The sequence below is a fragment of the Carassius gibelio genome, chromosome B21, assembly GCF_023724105.1.
Source record: "Carassius gibelio isolate Cgi1373 ecotype wild population from Czech Republic chromosome B21, carGib1.2-hapl.c, whole genome shotgun sequence".
Lineage (NCBI taxonomy): Eukaryota > Metazoa > Chordata > Actinopteri > Cypriniformes > Cyprinidae > Carassius > Carassius gibelio.
Window position 1 is genome coordinate 5,046,144 of NC_068416.1, and position 19,958 is coordinate 5,066,101.

Here is a 19,958-nt window from a genome sequence, read left to right on the forward strand (position 1 = left end):
AACATGGCTACACAGCGACGTACCCAACAATGCTATTGAGCTAGCAGGACGCTACACGCTCCGGGCAGATAGAACGGCAGATGACTCCGGCAAGACAAGAGGTGGTGGATTGTGCATTTATGTCAACAAAGCTTGGTGTACGAACACTGTCATTGTTGGGAGACACTGCTCAGCTAACCTAGAGTTTCTCATGGTTAAATGTAGACCTTTTTATCTGCCACGGGAGTTCACTTCCACCATAATAACCGCAGTCTATATTCCACCGGATGCTAATGCCAAGCTTGCTTTGAACGAACTTCATGCAGCCATTAACAGACTGCTCACCCGGAGGCTGCTTTTATTGTCGCGGGTGATTTTAATCACTGCAAATTAAAAACAGTACTCCCCAAATTTCACCAGCATGTTTCCTGCCACACCAGAGGAGACAAAACTTTGGATCATGTTTATACAAACATTAATGGAGCTTACATCGCGAGCCCCCTCCCCCACCTCGGACAGTCTGATCACCTTTCTTTGTTTCTCACCCCTAAGTATTCACCCCTCATCAACCGTGTGAAGCCATCAGTGAGGACCATCAAAGTGTGGCCAACTGGAGCAGACTCTTTACTTCAAGACAGGTTTCAACACACTGACTGGAGTATGTTTGCTTCACAGGCTGCCTGTGGCTCTCACACGGACATTGATATCTACACCTCCTCTGTACTAGATCACATCAACTCCACCATTGACAGTGTAACAACAGAAAAACAGATAACAACATACCCTAATCAGAAGCCATGGATGAACAAGGAGGTGCGACTTCTGCTGAAAGCCCGCAACACCGCTTTCAGGTCAGACGACGCTCAGGCCTACAGTAAATCCAGGGCTAACCTGAAAAGGGGCATCAAAAAGGCGAAGTACTGCTACAAGTTGAAGGTAGAGGAACACTTTTCCAACTCTGACCCCCGACGCATGTGGCAGGGCATCCAGATCATCAGTGACTACAAGTCAAGCAACTCCACACCAACAGTCACAGGCGTCTCCTTCCTTAACGAGCTAAATGACTTTTATGCTCGCTTCAACAGCGACAGCAAGGAGACGGCCACCAAAATCTCAGCCTCTTCAGACCACCAACCTCTCAAACTCACCCCCTCAGATGTCCACACTGCACTGAGCCGGATCAACACACGCAAGGCTGCTGGCCCGGATGGCATTCCTGGACGTGTGCTTAGGGCATGTGCAGAGCAGCTTGCAGGGGTCTTCACAGACATTTTCAACATGTCCCTCATCTAAGCAACTGTGCCTACATGTTTTAAGTCCACATCCATTGTGCCAGTACCAAAACACTCCTCCCCAACGTGCCTCAATGACTATCGCCACGTAGCACTCACACCCATCATTATGAAGTGTTTCGAGCGACTGGTCCTAGCACATCTCAAAGACTGCCTCCCACCCACACTGGACCCACACCAATTTGCCTACCGCAGAAATAGGAGCACAGAGGATGCAGTATGCACAGTGCTGCACTCTGCACTCACACACCTGGACCATAACAACACGTATGTTAGGATGTTGTTTGTTGACTTCAGTTCAGCATTTAACACCGTCATTCCCTCCAAGCTGACCACAAAACTTGGAGACCTGGACATTAACACCTCCCTCTGCAACTGGATTATGGACTTTCTGACCAACAGGCCTCAGCATGTTCGGTCAGGCCACAACCACTCCACCACCATCACACTTAACACTGGCGTACCACAGGGCTGTGTGCTGAGCCCATTCCTCTACTCCCTTTACACCCACGACTGCAAGCCTGTGCATGGATCCAACTCCATCATTAAGTTTGCAGATGACACCACGGTGATTGGCCTCATCAGTGACAACGATGAGACTGCCTACAGGGAAGAGATACAGCAGCTGGCCACATGGTGCGCTGACAATAACCTGCTCCTTAACACCAATAAGACCAAGGAGCTCATTGTGGACTTCAGGAAGAAGAAAGGAAGCACGCATGACCCCATCCACATTAACGGGATGGTTGTTGAACGTGTCTCCAGCTTCAAGTTCCTGGGAACCACCATCTCGGAGGACCTGTCCTGGACTACAAACACCTCCAGCCTCGTCAAAAAGGCTCACCAGCGCCTTTTCTTCCTCAGGACACTGAAGAAGAACCAGCTGTCTTCAACCATCCTGGTGAACTTTTACCAGGTGCTGTACCTCTTCCCTGTGTGCGATCGAGAGCATCCTGACCAGTTGCATCACAGTCTGGTATGGGAACTGCTCAGTGGCTGACCGCAAGGCACTGCAGAGGGTGGTGAAAACTGCCCAACGAATCACAGGGACACCACTTCCTGCTCTTGAGGACATCCAGAGGAAACTCTGTCTACGTCGAGCTCGCAGCATTCTCAAGGACTCCTCTCACCCTGACCACGAACTGTTTAACCTCCTCCCCTCCGGGAGGCGTTTCAGGAGCCTCCGGACAAGGACCACAATATTCAGGAACAGCTTTTTCCCTAAAGCTGTCTCCTTGCTGAACTCTGCCCTCTGACACCCCTCAACACCCCCCACACCACACATAGACTCCTCCCCCTCTTCAACACTCTGATTTATTTATTTACTCACAACAAGCAAAAAGTAACTTGTTATTACTTGCACTACTGCCTGTTCATCCAGGAACACTGTATAATCCATTTGCACATTGAAATATTTTTTTCTATGCACTTTACTGTCCATTGCAATACCGTAAATTATGTTCATAGTTCTGCCTATAGTGTACATACACTTTTACAGAGCCCATCTGTATAGTATGTTCATAGTACACCTATCTGTATATCGTGCTTATAGTATTTAATATCTGTAAATTATGTCCATAATACTTACCTGTATAGTTATTGTACATATTATAGACCTTTATTCTGTACTTACTGCTTATTGCACTTCTGGTTAGATGCTAACTGCATTTCGTTGCCTTGTACCTACGTGTGCAGTGACAATAAAGTTGAATCTAATCTAATCTAATCTAAACTCAGCAATTTTCATTTGTTTTTTTAATCTATTGATGATATAAGTGAACTATATTTCATGCATAAGCCTATATATTTATTTTTATGTGTACAGTTTTATTCTGTTTTCTCTGTTACTGGAAGCGCTGCAGGTGTGTGTTACCATGTTGTTTCATGTTATGTTACACTGTCCTGCCATTTTTGCTTGTTTAAAACACACAACAAGCTGAATATTTCTTGCTATTCACTTTCACTTAAATGAAGGCCTAAAACTACAACTATTCAATTTAATTTGGTTAATTTCTGGTTATGTTCAGTTTAATTTGTTTCCAGTTTTTGTTTTTTGTTCCTTGAACCGGTTCAGAGCCCTGATGCGGTCTGATGTTTGATCTGACGATGTCATGGTATATATATATATATATATATATATATATATATATATATATATATATATATATATATTAGGGGTGTAACGATACGCGTATTCGTATTGAACCGTTCGGTACGACGCTTTCGGTTCGGTACGCGGTACGCATTATGTATACCGAACGGTTCGTTGGAGTAATTAATTATATTTGAAAAAAAAAAAAAAAAGAGAGAGAAAGAAATATAATGATATGCGTTCAACAAGGTAGCCCAATAACCCAAACAACGTAACAGGCAACGCCCCTGACACTCCCGAAGAAGAAAAAAACACCATCTTATATGTTTATGTTAGGCTACTCAGCAGGCGCTCGCTCACTCAGTACACGCTGAAGGCTCGTTGCAAAATAGCCAATGCGTTTAACAGACTAGAAATGAGAAGATCCCCCAATAACCAACAGGTCTGGTGTTTGGGTGCACTTTGGATTCCCTTTAAGCTATAATGGTGATGGCAAGAGAGTGGTGGATAAAAAAACAACGGTATGTCGCATCTGCAACATGACAGGGTACACCAGCGGGAATACAAAAAAAAAAAAAAAAAAAAAACAGCGGGAATATCTGGGATAAATGCGTCAGTACTATCTGGGAAAAGACGAAAAAAAGGAGAAACATGCACGCAGCAAACTATCCCTGCAGCATTTAGACACTATAGCTTACAGGGAATCCAACCCAAACACCAGACCTGTTGGTTATTTTAGGATCTTATATTTCTGGTCTGTTAAATGCATTAGACATTTTGCAACGAGCCTTCAGCGCGTGCTGAGTGAGCGAGCGCCTTAGGGGCCGTTCACATATCGTGCCTAAAAACGCATGGAAAACGCTAAGCGCGTCTTTCTCCTCCTTTCCAAAGCGCTCGGGCAGAAGCGCTCATGAGGCGTCTGTCTTTGCTAAGCAACAATGACGTGCTCTCTCCATGAGACGCGGAAATTTCAGCGAAGGATAAATGGATTTGCAGCTCTAAAAATCGCTTGCAGTAGCTCTGCTACTGAATTTATTTCAAAATTGCAATCCATATACAACTATGATCAGCTGTTCCTTCATCTTGGCTGAGCTCTCAACGTTGTTACGGGAAAGGATGAAGCTGATTGGTTGGTTCTTGTCACATGACCCGCGGTGCGCTTGCGGCATTCTGAAAAGTTGAGATGTTTTTACATTTTGCTGTATCTAAAACGTATCGAACCGAACCGAACCGAACCGTGACATCAGTGTATCGTATCGAACCGAACCGTGAATTTTGTGAACCGTTACACCCCTAATATATATATATATATATATATATATATATATATATATGACTTTCTGTTTTATCTGTAGTGTGGTGGCACTATGGGAGGGCTCAAGATAAAAATATGGAGGTTTGAACTGCTTTCCGAGTTCCAGAATGGAGATCTTACGTCTGTTTGCATTATGAAAGTGAGTTTAAACAAGTGGTTTAATACCATATCTGGAAGGGATACAGAGGCAGCAGTAGAAGCAGTAACTGAGGTATAGGGCAGCTGGTCAAAGATCTGACGGACAGAAGTCATGAGATCAGACAGCAACTGTGAGTGTTTAGCCATCAACATCTCCTGCTGAACTAGTGCTGACTCATGCCGTTGGACTGAGTTCAGGGAAAGAGAAACTGAAGTGTGGTTGAGCTGTTGTGTGTTTGCGTCTCTGTATTAATGCAGTAAAATGGCAGAAGCCAGAGTTTCTAACGATGAGTTCATGTGTCCGGTGTGTCTGGATCTGCTGAAGGATAATTATATCCATAATTATATCTTTACAAATTATTAGCTAATGATTAATTAAAGCAGATAACTGTAAACTGAAATGCATAGATTTGACCCGTTGTGATAATTAACACATTAAATTAGTCAATACTATATGTTATTATGGGTTTAATACATGGTAACACTTTTAATTAAATGCAATTGATATATTACTTAATCTATTAATGAGACAGACTCTTGATTAGTTGCTGATGTAATCATTAATGAATAATTTAGTTCTTAAGAAGCTCTGCATTACTCATGAGAGACCATTTAAAAGCAGCTCAAAGATATGATTAGATTGACCATTATGAGAACACTTAACAATACTGCTGCACTAATAAGCATTGATTAATGTTTAATTCACAGATAACCATGAGTTGTCCTCTCTCTTCCTTCACTGTCGTTGCTCCTCTTTTGTATCCTTTTAATCTCCTCCGTGGGACTCGAGACCGGTGAGTGGAGCAGGTGTCACTCATTTCCCAATTCACCGGCCTCGCTCTGTTCCCACGGCTCTCAGCCCCATCCCACTTGTCACAAAGGGTTTCATAGCTTATCTCTCCTCGTGTATATATATATATATATATATATATATATATATATATAACACATTCTATAGGGGTTAAAATAGAACTTTAACAAAAGAAAAAAGTAAATGAATAAATTGTTTTATTTAAAAATTGCAATTGTACCTCTTGACAATTAACCATGGACTATAACTTTATTATGATATGCAAAATAAAATTAAGCAGTTTTACTATGATAAAAGCATGGTTTATTTTTGGAAGGGTTTTAATATGCAATTTTTTTTTGTTGAAGAAATTATAAAGGCTGTGTCATCTATAAAAAGAAAGCTGGCCAAAAATGAAAGATTAAGTGAATATTTGAAATAAGTGTTTGGTCAGTAGCTTAAACAAGGATTTGATCGTCCTGTTAGTGTAGCAGCAGCAATTACATGGCATTTGGCTCCCTTTGCAGGTATTTGTAATAACATGTTATGCACATAAATAGTTTACTTTGTATTAGTCTACATTATGTATTTTACCAATGTTATTATCCCATATCATCCCACAGTCCATTGATTGTGTCTTTTACGTAATATAGGTGCATAGAAGGCTATTATTATTTTTATTATCTATTCACACACATTACCATTGCTTTACTCACTGTTACTTGCTTTAATTGTGGATGAATGTCTACCTTTGATTGCAGGTGAGGACACGTTCGAGCTGCATTCAGTGCAGCTCAAGCTGGAGGCAGTGGAGAAGCAGATTTGAGGAGCCTGATCGAGACGGTTCAGAGCACGACGCCCGCGGTGACAATCATCTTGTCAGGACCACTGCCCACGTATCGATGAGGACAGTTTCAGTAGAATTGTTGTTTTAAATGAATGGTTGTTGTCATGGTGTAAAGAACAGAAACTGCTATTTATTAATAATTGGAATCTTTTCTGGGAGCGTCCTAGGCTTTTTTTCATCCTGATGGCCTGCACCCCAGCAGAATTGGAGCAGAACTCCTGTTGAAGAACATATCCTGGACACTTCGCTCCATATGACTAGTGTTTTGAAGAGAGTCAGAGGCATTCGGATCCATTTGCAGAACTTTATTCAGAGAATGGTAGGACAGGCAGAAATCAGGAATGGTGTCAGGTATTTTAGGGGTAACCAGAATCGAAAACAGAACCAAGCAGAGATCGCGGCAGGCAGCAGAGAATCAGAGTCGAAATACACAATCCAAGATCATACACGGGAAGAACAAATACAAGAGAAAACGCTCAGAAATGCTAGACAGGCTAAACAAGACTTTGCAGTGAGTGAGAGTGATTGTGGTGCTTATATGTGTGTGTAAATGAGGTGTAGGTGTGGCAAGGAAATTGGCTGATGAATGAGGTGCGGGAGCGGCAAGGTGATTGTGATGCAGTGACTCATGGGAGATGTAGTTTGGGTGTGGTGCAACAGTATGATAGATGCTAGTGTCCAAGTGATGATATGGTGACATCCAGTGGTTGATGGGTGGAATGGTCCTGAGTGGAGTGCCCTCTACTGAAGTTCGTGGGCACTCGAGCTAATGATCGTGACATAGCCCCCCCCAAAAAAAAAACAATCTAGAAGGGCGGTGGAGCGGAGGCGGAACAGGGGGAGGGATGGAGGGCCAGGTCTGTGGGGAAGATGAGGGGCTGGGACCGGGGCCTAACTCAGGAAACAGGAGACGTGGCAAGGCTCTGGTAGTTCCATGGTGCTGGGTTCATGAAGATTGTTGGTGACTTGACCTTGCCCATGAAGATTCGTTGGTTACTTGACCTTGCTCATGAAGATCGTTGGTGACTTGACTTAGTTCCTGAAGATCAACTGTGACTTGACTTGGCTCATGAAGATCGTTGGTGACTTGACTTGGCTCATGAAGATCGTTGGTGACTTGACTTGGCTCATGAAGATCGTTGGTGACTTGACTTGGCTCATGAAGATCGTTGGTGACTTGACTTGGCTCATGAAGATTGTTGGTGACTTGACTTGACTCATGAAGATTGTTGGTGACTTGACTTGGCTCATGTAGGTCAACTGTGACTTGACTTGATTCCTGAATGTCAGCTGTGATTGACTTGGGTCCTGAAGATCAACTGTGAATTGACTTGGCTCATGAAGATCAATGGTGACTTGACTTGGCTCATGATGAGGTTCTGGGGGTTCGGCTGAGACGTGACGAGGCTCTGGGGGTTTGGCTGAGACGTGACAAAGCTCTGGGGGTTCGGCTGAGACGTGACGAGGCTCTGGGGGTTTTGCTGAGATGTGACAAAGCTCTGGGGGTTTGGCTGAGATGTGACAAGGCTTTGGTAGATCCATGGTGATATGACTGGGTTTATGAAGATCGTTGGTGACTTGACCTTGCCCATGAAGATTATTGGTGAATGGACCTTGCTCATGAAGATCATTGGTGACTTGACTTGGCTCATGAAGATCGTTGGTGACTTGACTTAGCTCATGAAGATCGTTGGTGACTTGACTTGGCTCATGAAGGTCGTTGGTGATTTGACTTGGCTCATGAAGATCGTTGGTGACTTGATTTGGCTCCTGAAGGTCAACTGTGACTTGACTTGATTCCTGAAGATCAACTGTGATTGACTTGGGTCCTGAAGATCAACTGTGATTGACTTGGTTCCTGAAGATCAACTGTGAATTTACTTGGTTCCTGATGATCATTGGTGACTTGACTTGGCTCATGAAGATCATTGGTGAATTGACTTGGCTCATGAAGATCATTGGTGACCTGACTTGGCTCATGAAAGTTAATCATTGTTGACCTGACCTAACTCTGGATGGTTAGCGGTGACCTGACTTGGCTCATGAAGATCATCGGTGACCTGACCTAACTCTGGACGGTTAGCGATGACCTGACTAGACTCTGGCAAATCAACGGGGGCTTGACTTTACTCTGGGATCTACAGGGAACTGATCAACGGGGACCTGACTTGACTCTGGGAAGTCAATGAGGACCTGACTTGACTCATGAAGATTAACTGCTGTTTTACTTGACTTGGGTGTTAGTGGAGACATCATTGCCCTGCTATATTAACCATTCTTTTTATGTTTGTCTTCATGGAGTCCTTTCATTCCATCACCCAGTTTCCTCGCCTTCCGAGTTCCTCGTCTTCCGATTTCCTGTTCCCATTCCTGTTCCTTTCCTGTTTGTTTATTTGTTGGATGGATTTATGGTTTTGACCCCTGCTTGTTGATTTCGATTTGGATTACCCATTAAAACCCACACTGCGATTGGATGTCTTGTCTCCTGTGTTTCCCAGGGTCTCCTATCGTAACAGAAGGACTCCATCTATGTCAAGATCCAGCGGTGTGGGACTTCATTCCCATTCCCCAGCCATTATGGTGGAGCGGAGGGCGAAATATTTAAAATTAACCACCCTCCGCCAAGAGGTCAATGAGGTGGGTGCCATGGCACATGTGTTCTGGACTTTGGCGGAGGGTATGGGATATAATGAGGTGGCCCATAAGGACATTTTCAACACCGGTCTGAATGAACCGGTACCTCGCATGGAAATGGAACAGTTGGACGGGTTTGGGTTCTGGGAAGTCATTTTCTACTTACCACATCGGTCTCCGTGGAATACCCCAGCCACACCTGTCTCTCTCGGTGGGATGGCCGATTCTAGACCGGGGTCTACAAACAGGAGGACCACCAGCCCAGTGCCACTGCACAAGATGGCCGCCAGCCCAAAGCCACAGCACAAGGTGGTCGCCAGCCCAGCGCCATGGTCCAAGATGGCTGCCAGCCCAGCGCCACAGCACAAGGTGGTTGCCAGTCCAGCGTCACGGTGCAAGATGGCCTCCAACCCAGCGCCACAAAACAAGATGGCTGCCAGCCCAGCGCCACAGCACAAGGTGGCCCAGTGCCATTGCCCAAGATGGCCACCGGCCCAGTGCCACTGCCCAAGATGGCCGCCGGTCCAGCACCTCGGCACAAGATGACAGCCACAGTGGACCCTCCAGTGTCGAGTCAGGTTCCCGTTGACCCTCCAGAGTCGAGTCAGTTTCCCGTTGACCCTCCAGAGTCGAGTCAGGTTCCCGTTGACCTTCCAGAGTCGAGTCAGGTTCCCGTTGACCTTCCAGAGTCGAGTCAGGTTCCCGTTGACCCTCCAGAGTCGAGTCAGGTTCCCGTTGACCCTCCAGAGTCGAGTCAGGTTCCCGTTGACCCTCCAGAGTCGAGTCAGGTTCCCGTTGACTTTCCAGAGTCGAGTCAGGTTCCCGTTGACCCTCCAGAGTCGAGTCAGGTTCCCGTTGACCCTCCAGAGTCGAGTCAGGTTCCCGTTGACCCTCCAGAGTCGAGTCAGGTTACTGTTGACCCTCCAGAGTCGAGTCAGGTTCCCATTGACCCTCTGGAGTCAGGGCTAGTCACCGTTGACCTTCCAGAGTCAGGTCAAGTCACAGTTGACACTCCAGAGTCAGGGCTAGTCACCGTTGACACTTCAGAGTCAGGGCTAGTCACCGTTGACATTCCAGAGTCAGGGCTAGTCACCTTTGACACTCCAGAGTCAGGGCTGGTCACCTTTGACACTCCAGAGTCAAGTCACCGGTAATCTTCATGGGCAGAGTCAAGTCACCAATGATCTTCATGAGCAGAGTCAAGTCACCAATGATCTTCATGAGCAGAGTCAAGTCAAGCGTTGACCTTCCAGAGTCAGGGCTAATCAGCGTTGACCTTCCAGAGTCAGGTCAAGTCACAGTTGACACTCCAGAGTCAGGGCTAGTCACCGTTGACACTTCAGAGTCAGGGCTAGTCACCGTTGACATTCCAGAGTCAGGGCTTCGTTGGTGACTTGAATTGGCTCATGAAGGTCGTTGGTGATTTGACTTGGCTCATGAAGATCGTTGGTGACTTGATTTGGCTCCTGAAGGTCAACTGTGACTTGACTTGATTCCTGAAGATCAACTGTGATTGACTTGGGTCCTGAAGATCAACTGTGATTGACTTGGTTCCTGAAGATCAACTGTGAATTTACTTGGTTCCTGAAGATCATTGTTGACTTGACTTGGTTCCTGATGATCATTGGTGACTTGACTTGGCTCATGAAGATCATTGGTGAATTGACTTGGCTCATGAAGATCATTGGTGACCTGACTTGGCTCATGAAAGTTAATCATTGTTGACCTGACCTAACTCTGGATGGTTAGCGGTGACCTGACTTGGCTCATGAAGATCATCGGTGACCTGACCTAACTCTGGACGGTTAGCGATGACCTGACTAGACTCTGGCAAATCAACGGGGGCTTGACTTTACTCTGGGATCTACAGGGAACTGATCAACGGGGACCTGACTTGACTCTGGGAAGTCAATGAGGACCTGACTTGACTCATGAAGATTAACTGCTGTTTTACTTGACTTGGGTGTTAGTGGAGACATCATTGCCCTGCTATATTAACCATTCTTTTTATGTTTGTCTTCATGGAGTCCTTTCATTCCATCACCCAGTTTCCTCGCCTTCCGAGTTCCTCGTCTTCCGATTTCCTGTTCCCATTCCTGTTCCTTTCCTGTTTGTTTATTTGTTGGATGGATTTATGGTTTTGACCCCTGCTTGTTGATTTCGATTTGGATTACCCATTAAAACCCACACTGCGATTGGATGTCTTGTCTCCTGTGTTTCCCAGGGTCTCCTATCGTAACAGAAGGACTCCATCTATGTCAAGATCCAGCGGTGTGGGACTTCATTCCCATTCCCCAGCCATTATGGTGGAGCGGAGGGCGAAATATTTAAAATTAACCACCCTCCGCCAAGAGGTCAATGAGGTGGGTGCCATGGCACATGTGTTCTGGACCTTGGCGGAGGGTATGGGATATAATGAAGTGGCCCATAAGGACATTTTCAACACCGGTCTGAATGAACCGGTACCTCGCATGGAAATGGAACAGTTGGACGGGTTTGGGTTCTGGGAAGTCATTTTCTACTTACCACATCGGTCTCCGTGGAATACCCCAGCCACACCTGTCTCTCTCGGTGGGATGGCCGATTCTAGACCGGGGTCTACAAACAGGAGGACCACCAGCCCAGTGCCACTGCACAAGATGGCCGCCAGCCCAAAGCCACAGCACAAGGTGGTCGCCAGCCCAGCGCCATGGTCCAAGATGGCTGCCAGCCCAGCGCCACAGCACAAGGTGGTTGCCAGTCCAGCGTCACGGTGCAAGATGGCCTCCAACCCAGCGCCACAAAACAAGATGGCTGCCAGCCCAGCGCCACAGCACAAGGTGGCCCAGTGCCATTGCCCAAGATGGCCACCGGCCCAGTGCCACTGCCCAAGATGGCCGCCGGTCCAGCACCTCGGCACAAGATGACAGCCACAGTGGACCCTCCAGTGTCGAGTCAGGTTCCCGTTGACCCTCCAGAGTCGAGTCAGTTTCCCGTTGACCCTCCAGAGTCGAGTCAGGTTCCCGTTGACCTTCCAGAGTCGAGTCAGGTTCCCGTTGACCCTCCAGAGTCGAGTCAGGTTCCCGTTGACCCTCCAGAGTCGAGTCAGGTTCCCGTTGACCCTCCAGAGTCGAGTCAGGTTCCCGTTGACTTTCCAGAGTCGAGTCAGGTTCCCGTTGACCCTCCAGAGTCGAGTCAGGTTCCCGTTGACCCTCCAGAGTCGAGTCAGGTTCCTGTTGACCCTCCAGAGTCGAGTCAGGTTACTGTTGACCCTCCAGAGTCGAGTCAGGTTCCCATTGACCCTCTGGAGTCAGGGCTAGTCACCGTTGACCTTCCAGAGTCAGGTCAAGTCACAGTTGACACTCCAGAGTCAGGGCTAGTCACCGTTGACACTTCAGAGTCAGGGCTAGTCACCGTTGACATTCCAGAGTCAGGGCTAGTCACCTTTGACACTCCAGAGTCAGGGCTGGTCACCTTTGACACTCCAGAGTCAAGTCACCGGTAATCTTCATGGGCAGAGTCAAGTCACCAATGATCTTCATGAGCAGAGTCAAGTCACCAATGATCTTCATGAGCAGAGTCAAGTCAAGCGTTGACCTTCCAGAGTCAGGGCTAATCAGCGTTGACCTTCCAGAGTCAGGTCAAGTCACAGTTGACCCTCCAGAGTCAGGGCTAGTCACCGTTGACACTTCAGAGTCAGGGCTAGTCACCGTTGACATTCCAGAGTCAGGGCTAGTCACCTTTGACACTCCAGAGTCAGGGCTGGTCACCTTTGACACTCCAGAGTCAAGTCACCGGTAATCTTCATGGGCAGAGTCAAGTCACCAATGATCTTCATGAGCAGAGTCAAGTCACCAATGATCTTCATGAGCAGAGTCAAGTCAAGCGTTGACCTTCCAGAGTCAGGGCTAATCAGCGTTGACCTTCCAGAGTCAGGTCAAGTCACAGTTGACACTCCAGAGTCAGGGCTAGTCACCGTTGACACTTCAGAGTCAGGGCTAGTCACCGTTGACATTCCAGAGTCAGGGCTAGTCACCTTTGACACTCCAGAGTCAGGGCTGGTCACCTTTGACACTCCAGAGTCAAGTCACCGGTAATCTTCATGGGCAGAGTCAAGTCACCAATGATCTTCATGAGCAGAGTCAAGTCACCAATGATCTTCATGAGCAGAGTCAAGTCACCATTGATCTTCCTGAATCCAGTCTAAACACCACGGAATTACCAGAGTCTGTCCACGTCTCTATGGAACTAACAGAGCCTCCCCACATGTCTGCTGAACCACCAGAGCCTCTCCACGTCTCTGTGGAACTTCTAGACCCTCTCCTCGTCTCTGTGGAACTTCCAGAGCCTCGTTACGTCTCAGCCGAACTCTCTGAGCGCTCGACTGATCCTGTCGTGGCCACGGAGTCCACCCTTAACTTGTTCATGTTCTCTGTTTCAGACTTGCCTAACCAGACTTGCTCTCCTGTGTCATCGATCCCACTGTGGTGGTCTTCTACACCACCCTTGTGGGCTTCTGTCTCGACCGCATGGATGTGGTGGTCTTCTGCGCCGCATTTGTGGGCATCTGTCCCGAGCGCACGGATGTGGTGGTCTTCTGCACCACCCTGATGGGCTTCTGTCTGATCCTCCGCCGGTCCACCTCCCTCCTGGGCTCCTTGTTTTCGTTTTTGCACTTCTTGTCTCTGTTTCCCCATTTTACCTGGTCCTCCGTCCCTCCCCCTGGTCCTCCGCCGCTCCACCTCCCTTCTGGTCTCTGTGTTACTTGGTCTCTTCTTGTTCCACTCCACTTGATAGTTATTACCCTGCCTATATAAACCGGTCTTATTCTGTTTGTCTTCATGGAGTCCTTTCATTCCGTCACCCAGTTTCCTCGCCTTCCGAGTTCCTCATCTTCTGAGTTCCTGTTCCTTTCCTGTTTGTTTATTTGTTGGATGGATTTATGGTTTTGACCCCTGCTTGTTGATTTCGATTTGGATTACCCATTAAAACCCACATTGCGATTGGATCCCTTGTCTCCTGTGTTTCCCTGGGTCTCCGATCGTATCACCTGACTTGACTCAGGGAAATCAACAGGGAACTGATGTGCAGTGGCGTTGGGCTGGTGACCATGACGTGAGTGAGTCCAGAGTCATGTGCCTCCTCTACACCCATAGTGAATGCTGAGCCAACAATCAGCAATGCATAGTCCATAAACTGACCAAGAGATGAGCGGGGACCCTCACTGATTACTGGATTACAAAATCCAGCAGATCATAGAAATAAGTGAGGCCTAAGTACTCTTGTACATAGTCCTCGAGCGATCCAGTGCCCTGCTTGAGGGCTAATAGGCTTGCCATCTCCATACCTGACCAGTGTCCATACGAAAAGCTGCTGGATCCTGAGTGGCGAAGTCTTCTGTTATGAAGAGAGTCAAAGGCGTTCAGATAAATTTGCAGAACTTAATTCAGAAAATGGTCTGACAGGAAGAAATCAGGAATGGCGTCAGGTATGTTAGGGTAAAACAGATTCGAGAACAGAACCAAGCAGAGATCGGGACAGGCAGCAGATAATCAGAATCGAAATGCACAATCCAAGATCAGACACGGGAAGAACAAATACAAGTGAAAACGTTCGGAAATGTTAGACAGGCTAAACAAAACTTTGCAGTGAGTGATAGTGATTGTGGTGCTTATATGTGTGTGTAAATGAGGTGCAGGTGTGGCAAGGAAATTGGCTGATGAATGAGGCTTCATTGGCTGATGAAAAATGGAAAGTAAATGAACAAAAACAATTTTTAAAGTTTGGGCTCATAAATATTAGATCACACACCCAAAGCAGTTATTGTAAATAAAATGATCACAGATAATAGTTTTGATAGTACTCTGCTTGATTGAAACCTGGCTAAAACCAAATGATTATATTGGTCTAAATGAGTCCACTCCACCAAACTACTGTTATAAGCATGAGCCCTGTCAGACTTTTTGTGGAGGAGGTTTTGCAACAATATATAGTGATATTCTCAATGTTACCCAGAAAACAGGATACAGGTTTAACTCATTTGAAATACTTCTGCTTAATGTTACACTGTAAGACATGCAAAAGAAATCTAACGTATCTTATGCTCTGGCTACTGTGTATAGACCACCAGGGATTTTAATATTCACGTTGATAATACAAATGATGCATTAGGACTTGCGTTTACTGACCTAATAATCTCTTTTGGAGTCAAGCAAAATGTCACGGGGCCCACTCATCATTACACTAGATTTAATTATATCGCATGGAATTGATCTTACTGATATAGATATTGTACCTCAAAATGATGATGTTACAGAACATTTCCTTATATTGTGCATGCTGCGTATCACTGATATTAACTATATGTCACAGCGTTATTGTCTGGGCAGAACTATTGTTCCAGCCACCAAAAACAGAATCACAAATAACCTGCCTGATCTATCTCAACTGCTATTTGTACCCAAAAATACACATGAACTAGACGAAATGACTGGCAACATGGGCACTACTGTATGTTCTCTAATACATTAGAAGCTGTTGCCCCCATCAAATTGAAAAAGGTTAGAGTAAAACATACTGCGCTGCGCCATGGTATAACAGTAATACTCACTCTCTCAAGACAGAAACTTGTAGTCTTGAACGCAAATGGAGAAAAACTAACTTGAAAGTTTTTAGAATTGCATGGAAAAACAGTATGTCCAGCTTTAGACAGGCTCTAAAAACTGCTAGGGCAGAGCATATCCACAAACTCATAGAAAATAACCAAAACAATCCAAGGTTTTTAATAAGCACAGTGGCTAAATTAACAAATAACCAGATGCCACCCGATTCAAATATTCCATCAACGTTTAATAGTAAACATTAGAAATACAATAGCGAATGTAGATTCTACAGCGTCTAACACTTCAGTTTCATCCATTGCACCCAAAGATAAAATGCAGTGCTTTACAACTATAGGACAGGAAGAGCTAAATAAACTCATCACTGTATCTAAACCAACAACATGTTTACAAGATCCTGTACCCACTAAATTACTGAAAAAGTTGTTACCTGTAGCCGAAGAATCGCTTCTCAATATTATTAACTTGTTGTTATCTTTAGGTCACATCCCAAAACCATCCAAGCTGGCGGTTATTAAACCTCTTATTAAGAAACCAAAACTAGATCATAGTGAATAGGCAAATTATAGGCCTATTTCAAATCTTTCTTTTATGTCTAAAATTTTAGAAAAAAGTTGTGTCTGCTGAATTGAGCTCCTTCCTGCAAAAAAAAAAAAAGATCTGTATGAAGAATTTCAGTTAGGTTTCAGACCCCACCATAGAACAGAAACTGCACTTGTTAAAATTACAAATGACTTGCTTCTTGCGTCATATTAAGGCTGCATATCATTTCTAGTTTTACTTGACCTTATTGTTGTGTTCGACACCATAGATCATGACATACTCATAGATCGATTACAAACCTATACAGGTATTCAAGGGCAGGCTCTAAGATGGTTTAGATCCTACCTGTCCGATCGCTACCATTTTGTTTATTTAAATGGGGATTCATCTCATTTATCACCAGTAAAATATGTAGTGCCACAAGGATCCGTCCTAGGTCCACTTATATTTTCAATATACATGTTGCCCCTTGGTAATATTATTAGAAAATACGGGATTAGTTTCCACTGTTATGCTGATGATACTCAACGAGACCAGATTAAACTTCTAAATTATCTAAGCTAACAGAGTGTGTTAAAAATGTAAAAGATTGGATGACCAATCATTTTCTCTTATTAAATTCGGATAAGACAGAGATATTAATTATTGGACCAAAAAACAGTACACAGAATCTTGTAGATTACAATTTGCAACTAGACGGATGTAAAGTACTGTTACTTACTCTAGAGTCAAAAATCTGGGTGTTATATTAGACAGCAACTGTCACGGTTCAGTGTGCTTCATCGGCATTCCCTGTTGTCTGTGTCCTGTCATTGTCTGCAGCTCATGACCTGTGTAATCAGCGTTGATACATCGGCGCTGGTGTGTGCAGATCAAGAGCAGATTGCCCTCACCTGTCGCTTGTTCCCAATTTCCCTTATATTCCCTGCTGTGTTTGTCCCTTGTTGACAGTAGATTTCGTGGTGACTTTGTGACAGTACTGTGTCTCTGTTTCATTACCTGTTTTCCACTCTGTTGCTCAGGACGTCTAGACGAGGAGTCTTACGTTGGCCATGTGCCCGAGATCCTCTGTCTCGTTTTTCCACGTCCCGTTGGGCATTGCACCAGTGGTGATCTCCACAGCCTGTGTCCGCAGGTGACTGTACGGAAGGCTCTGGAGTTGTTACACTTGGGTTTTTGTTCGTGGGTGTCTCTCACACATTGGATTATTTTTGGATTCACGGTTGTACCAAATAAACTGTTTCACTTATCCTCTGCGTTTGAGTCCTCTCTCTTCATGCCTGACAGAAACTTGTCTTTTGAAAATCATATTTCCCATGTTACAAAAACTGCATTCTTCCATCTTAGAAATATTTCCAGGCTACGAAACATGTCACCTATTTCTGATGCAGAAAAGCTCAGACGGTGTTTCAGTACTGCCCGCCCCTTGCCAAAGCAGCAAGTTCCCTCTGATAAGGATGACACCAATATTGCCATATCAATTTGATATTGTTTTGGAAAACAACTCTGTAGTCCACACAAGCCGTTTATTGTAGTTCTTGAAAAGGGATTTAAAAAAAATGAAATATCTCCCTTTGGAGTGGACTTTGAGAATTTTAACTTTGTAGATCTTTGTTATACCCAAACATACTAACATACTGAACATACATCATAATAGGACCCTTTAAGAATATCTGCTTGTTACGTCTGACATCATCCTTCACCACTTCTGGGACCTAATGCTCTGCCAGACGCCCCCCAAAAACAACAAACTGATTCAGCTAAAATATGAGTGTCTGAGACACTGTGAGCACGGAGACTGTAGTGTGCACAGCAAATTACGCTTAGCTTAAATAAATAATATTAATGAAATAGTGTTAATAAATGGCAGCTGAGATAATGGATAGTATTCTCAAGTGAAATGAGTAGAGGCTTGGACCCAGAAACAGCAGTTCTTACGTCATAGTTCTCCCAAGCCATCAAACTGACTTCATTAGAGCAAGAACGCCATTCCAGAGCCGGAAGCGACGGCAGACAATTTTTTTTCCCACAGTGTATTCACTTGCATGGTTCAACTATTTGCTACAAGACTAGTACAGTGCACTAAAAAGCAAGTAGGGTTAATTTGGCTGCAGACATAGGGCCGAGTGGAGCTCCATTCAAGAGCAGAAATACGTCAACTCCACTAGCGACGCCGCCGCCATGTTGTTTCGGGCAACACTTTCCATAGAATTACGTCACCTCCACCAAACTTTCGTTTTGTATTATTAATTGTTATATACATGTATAAAGGGTGCTTTGCAAGTTATGTCACCTCTTTGTACGTTATGTTAATATGTTCTGTACTTTTATCTTTGTTACTTTTACCTAGTAGAAATAATAAGAAAAATAATAATATATACTAATCTTTACGGTTTATGACACAACAGCGTTTTTTAATATCCCCCCAGCTATTTGCACCACAGACAACCAAAATCCATATTTTGAGGGCTTCTGCCGTTTGTTCATATTTGTTTTGCCAATGTACAAATGCCAATGTAACATTCCATACATTTTAGAAAGTTAACCTTATGTTTTATATATTTAGCAGTGAAAAATAAATGAAATATTAAATAAATTATTAAAATAATACCTCAACCAGAATTTTGTGTGTTGAATTTAGAATTTTAAGCAAAAAACAACATACAGAATACACAAATAAACCACAGTAAAATAATGAAGAATAATTTCGACAATTTAGCAGTTTTAATTGTTTTTGAGTAATAACAATAATAAACACTACATCTTACACTACACTGAAAACACATGAACTGCAAGCGCACACACACTTTACTCTTAAAGACCTCCATCGTCTGTGAAGCAATCCCAGCTCCAGTAGACAGGGTGGTCATCTGAGGAGTAAAACCCAAAAAACTCTCCCTGTTGTCCATTTTCCTGGTAACCAGACCCACAGTCTTTGTGAAGCTGGCTACACTGTAGGCGACTGTACCTAGAGATGATGTAAGGCTTTCTGTACTTAAGATAGTGATAGTGTCTCTTTAAATATCTTCACTGCACCTGTTCAGTATCAAATAAATAAATACATTTTCATGTGTCAGTTAATAGAATAATAGAACAACAAAATAGAAAAAAAGAATATGTACATGTTAATGTCACATGTAAAAAGACTTTTACTTCTAAGGTGGCAACATATATTTAAAATGTAAAGAGTGCTGCATCTTCTGCCAATCCTATCCCTGGAAGTGAATGAAAAATTAAATATGAAAACAACCTCCTCATATGACCTTTTTAACATTATATAACAAATGCTAGAGGCATACACATATAAAACGATCATGTCCTTTCATTATTCTCTAAGTTATTTTAACACAAGCCAACAAAAACACAAAAAGTTACACCTATGCTATCCGTCATGTACTCAAGGTAAAAATTTAAAGAGCAAACAATTAACAAATAATTTTATCAGAAATGTATTATCCAAACTGTACTTCCCCAATCAACTGAAAAGAAAGTATGTTCTTCAAGAATTTAGTGAAGAAGAGGCAAAGAAAATAAGGAAGCGCTATTTTACTTATCCAGTTCTTCCTAAAGCCAAATAAGTAACGTTTAAAATTTTAAATGACATCTACAATTCATGCGGGTTCTGTGAGAATGATATTGAAACTGTAGATCATATGTTTTTCCAATGTGAATCTATACAGACTTTTTGGATTGTATTTCAAAAATGCCTTCATTCCAAACAGATATCAA

At 44.1% G+C, this 19,958-nt stretch overlaps 1 protein-coding gene across 1 annotated transcript in view; it reads left to right on the top strand.

The window, feature by feature from the left end:
* The first annotated feature begins 353 nt into the window (after window positions 1-353).
* The window catches only part of cdc23 (CDC23 (cell division cycle 23, yeast, homolog)), a 105,222-nt gene continuing 85,617 nt past the window's right edge, over window positions 354-19,958 (top strand). Inside the window, exon 1 of the mRNA XM_052587665.1 lies at window positions 354-502. Coding sequence (XP_052443625.1) covers window positions 401-502 — 102 coding nt within the window. The 5' untranslated portion in view covers window positions 354-400. The remainder of the gene's footprint in view (window positions 503-19,958) is intronic.